Source organism: Myotis davidii, unplaced genomic scaffold (genome assembly GCF_000327345.1).
Source record: "Myotis davidii unplaced genomic scaffold, ASM32734v1 scaffold1422, whole genome shotgun sequence".
Taxonomy (NCBI): domain Eukaryota; kingdom Metazoa; phylum Chordata; class Mammalia; order Chiroptera; family Vespertilionidae; genus Myotis; species Myotis davidii.
In genome coordinates this window covers 58,704-61,057 of record NW_006293314.1, presented here as the reverse complement: position 1 = coordinate 61,057, position 2,354 = coordinate 58,704, and the positions used below count along the sequence as shown (strand labels likewise).

Below are 2,354 nucleotides of genomic sequence, written 5' to 3'. Positions count from 1 at the left end.
TGGGAGCCGCAGTTTCCTCTTTTCCTAACTGGGTAACAGCAGTACTTGCCGCATGGAGACCCTGTGAGGATTCAGTGAAATGACACAATGCCCAGCCTTTATTGCCTCTCTCTCTGCCTTGGCAGGACCACCAAGACCCCTTCATGGTGGCCGACCTGGGAGTGTTGGCCAGCCGCCACCAGGCCTTCTGCCAGGCCCTGCCAAGGGTCTCGCCCTTCTATGCGGTGAAGTGTAACAGCAGCCCCTTGGTGCTGCGTGTCCTGGCTGCCCTGGGCACCGGCTTTGACTGTGCCAGCCAGGTGAGCTTGGGCCCGCAGCCAGCTTCCTCATCCATAGGCCTGACGGTTCCTGGAGCGAAAAGGCCAGTTGCCAGGTGTCTCAAAGTGGGGATAGCAGCCCATGAACAGTGGCTGATGTGTGTGGTGCCCAGTTGTTTGTGAAAGAATAAATGAATGAACTGGGAGTAGTGCACCCTCCACTGGTCTAGGTGACGAGGGCAGTCAGCCTGAGCTAAGGATTGGAGGGAGCATGCGCTTTAATCCCCAGACCCCGTTCTGTCCTGGCCCAGCCATTTCACTGGAGCCTCAGTTTCTTGGTCTTTAAAATGGGTTCAACTATATGTTCCTCAGAGCAGTCTAGAAGCTTAAGTAGCACAATATGTGCCTAGCGCTGTGCCAGTAGGGACTCAGTAGTGGACAGGCCCTCATGCCCGTGGTTCCTGTTCCCAAAACGCAGGGCAGCAGGGAGGCAGCCCCTTACTCCGGCTTTGCCCATGGCAGATGGAGCTGGAGCAGGTGCTGGGGCTGGGCGTCGCCCCCTCACGCATCATCTATGCCCACCCCTGCAAGCCCGTCTCCCACCTGCAGTATGCTGCCCGCCATGGGGTGCAGCTCCTGACCTTCGACAGTGAGGAGGAGCTGACCAAGGTGGCCCAGCACCACCCTGGGGCCAGGTGAGACCAGCAGGGCTGCAGGCAGGTGGGGACAGGGAGGAAGTTCTGGCAAACTGACTTGGGCTTCAGCAAGGAGATGAAGGCTGTTCCGTGGTGAGTATGAGACGTCCAAGCTGCAAAGAACAAGAATGTGGGCCGGGTGTCCCAGTGCCCTCCCTGGTGCCCACTCTTGTCAAATAAAGATTTCCTGTGTCTGCAGAGACACTGGCAGAGCCTGGCATTAGGAGGTCAGGAGTCAGCAACCTCGTGGGAAAAGCACTCATAGGATTCAGGAAGACCATGGGTCACCATTCTGACTTACTTGTCCCATCTGTGTGTTCTTGGGAAAGTTACTTAACGTCTCTGATCCTGTGACAGGAGGTCTGCTGAAGGGATGTTTATAATTTTATCCTTTTCCTGCTTTTTCTTTTCTGGGCTTAAGTATGGTAAGTAGTGGTGTGTTCCCTCCCTGGACCTCCATGGCTGGACAGTCCCGAGGACCGAGGCAGGGGTGGACGGAGGGTGGAGGGAGTTTGGGTGGGGGCAGAAAAGCATCCAGGCTTGGGGTTCATGTGTCTAAGAACGCTTGTCACCTCACACCCCCTCCCAGGCTGGTCCTCCGACTGTGGACCGAGGACAGCCAGAGCCTATTCCCTCTGAGCGCCAAGTTTGGGGCCAGGCTGGAGCTGTGTGGACACTTGCTCAAGTCCGCCCGAGACCTAGGCCTGGCTGTGGTGGGCGCCAGGTAAGAGCACGGACTCTCCCTCCTGCGAGGCAGGGCTCCTGGTCCCCACGCCTGTCCGCAGCCTCTGACTCCCTGGGTGCCCTCGGGTCAGCGTGGCCCCTCTGGGCCTAAGGGGCTCCCTGTGGTCCTCAGAAGAGGAGGTGGGTGTCAGCTGCTGGGAGGGTGGGGCAGGCACTGGCCTTGGGTGTAAATATAACGGGATGCCGAAAACTCTGTACTCCAGATAAATAATGTTTAATACAGTATTTAAAAAATTAATGGAGAAGAAATCCATGATGAGCCCTAGCTCGTTTGTCTCAGTAGGTAAAGCGTTAGCCTGTGGACTGAAGGGTCTCGGGTTGGATTCTGGTCAAGGGCATATGCCTGGTTGAAGCTCGATCCCCAGTAGGGGTGTACAGGAGGAATCCAATCAGTTATTCTCTATCATCATTGATGTCTCTCTCTCCCTCTCCCTTCCTCTCTGAATCAATAAAAATATATATAATTTTTAAAAAAATCAAAGATGAGAGAATATCAAATTTTACATCAAGACAGGATTGGCATTTCTAAATTTTCCTTTTCCTTCTGGGTCCAATTACTCTTAACTAATCTTGTCTTTATTTAAAGTTTTTGTATTTTATTCATCATGATATTTCTGCATCACCGGGTTCGATCCCTTGATGGGATGCGTACAGGAGG

General features: G+C 54.1%; 1 protein-coding gene across 1 annotated transcript in view; it reads left to right on the top strand.

Moving 5' to 3' along the window:
- Window positions 1-83: 83 nt before the first annotated feature.
- The window catches only part of LOC102772408 (antizyme inhibitor 2), a gene marked incomplete at its 5' end in the record, with an annotated part of 9,389 nt that continues 7,118 nt past the window's right edge, over window positions 84-2,354 (top strand). Inside the window, 3 exons of the mRNA XM_015566076.1 lie at window positions 84-299; window positions 780-952; window positions 1,542-1,677. Coding sequence (XP_015421562.1) covers window positions 84-299; window positions 780-952; window positions 1,542-1,677 — 525 coding nt within the window. The remainder of the gene's footprint in view (window positions 300-779; window positions 953-1,541; window positions 1,678-2,354) is intronic.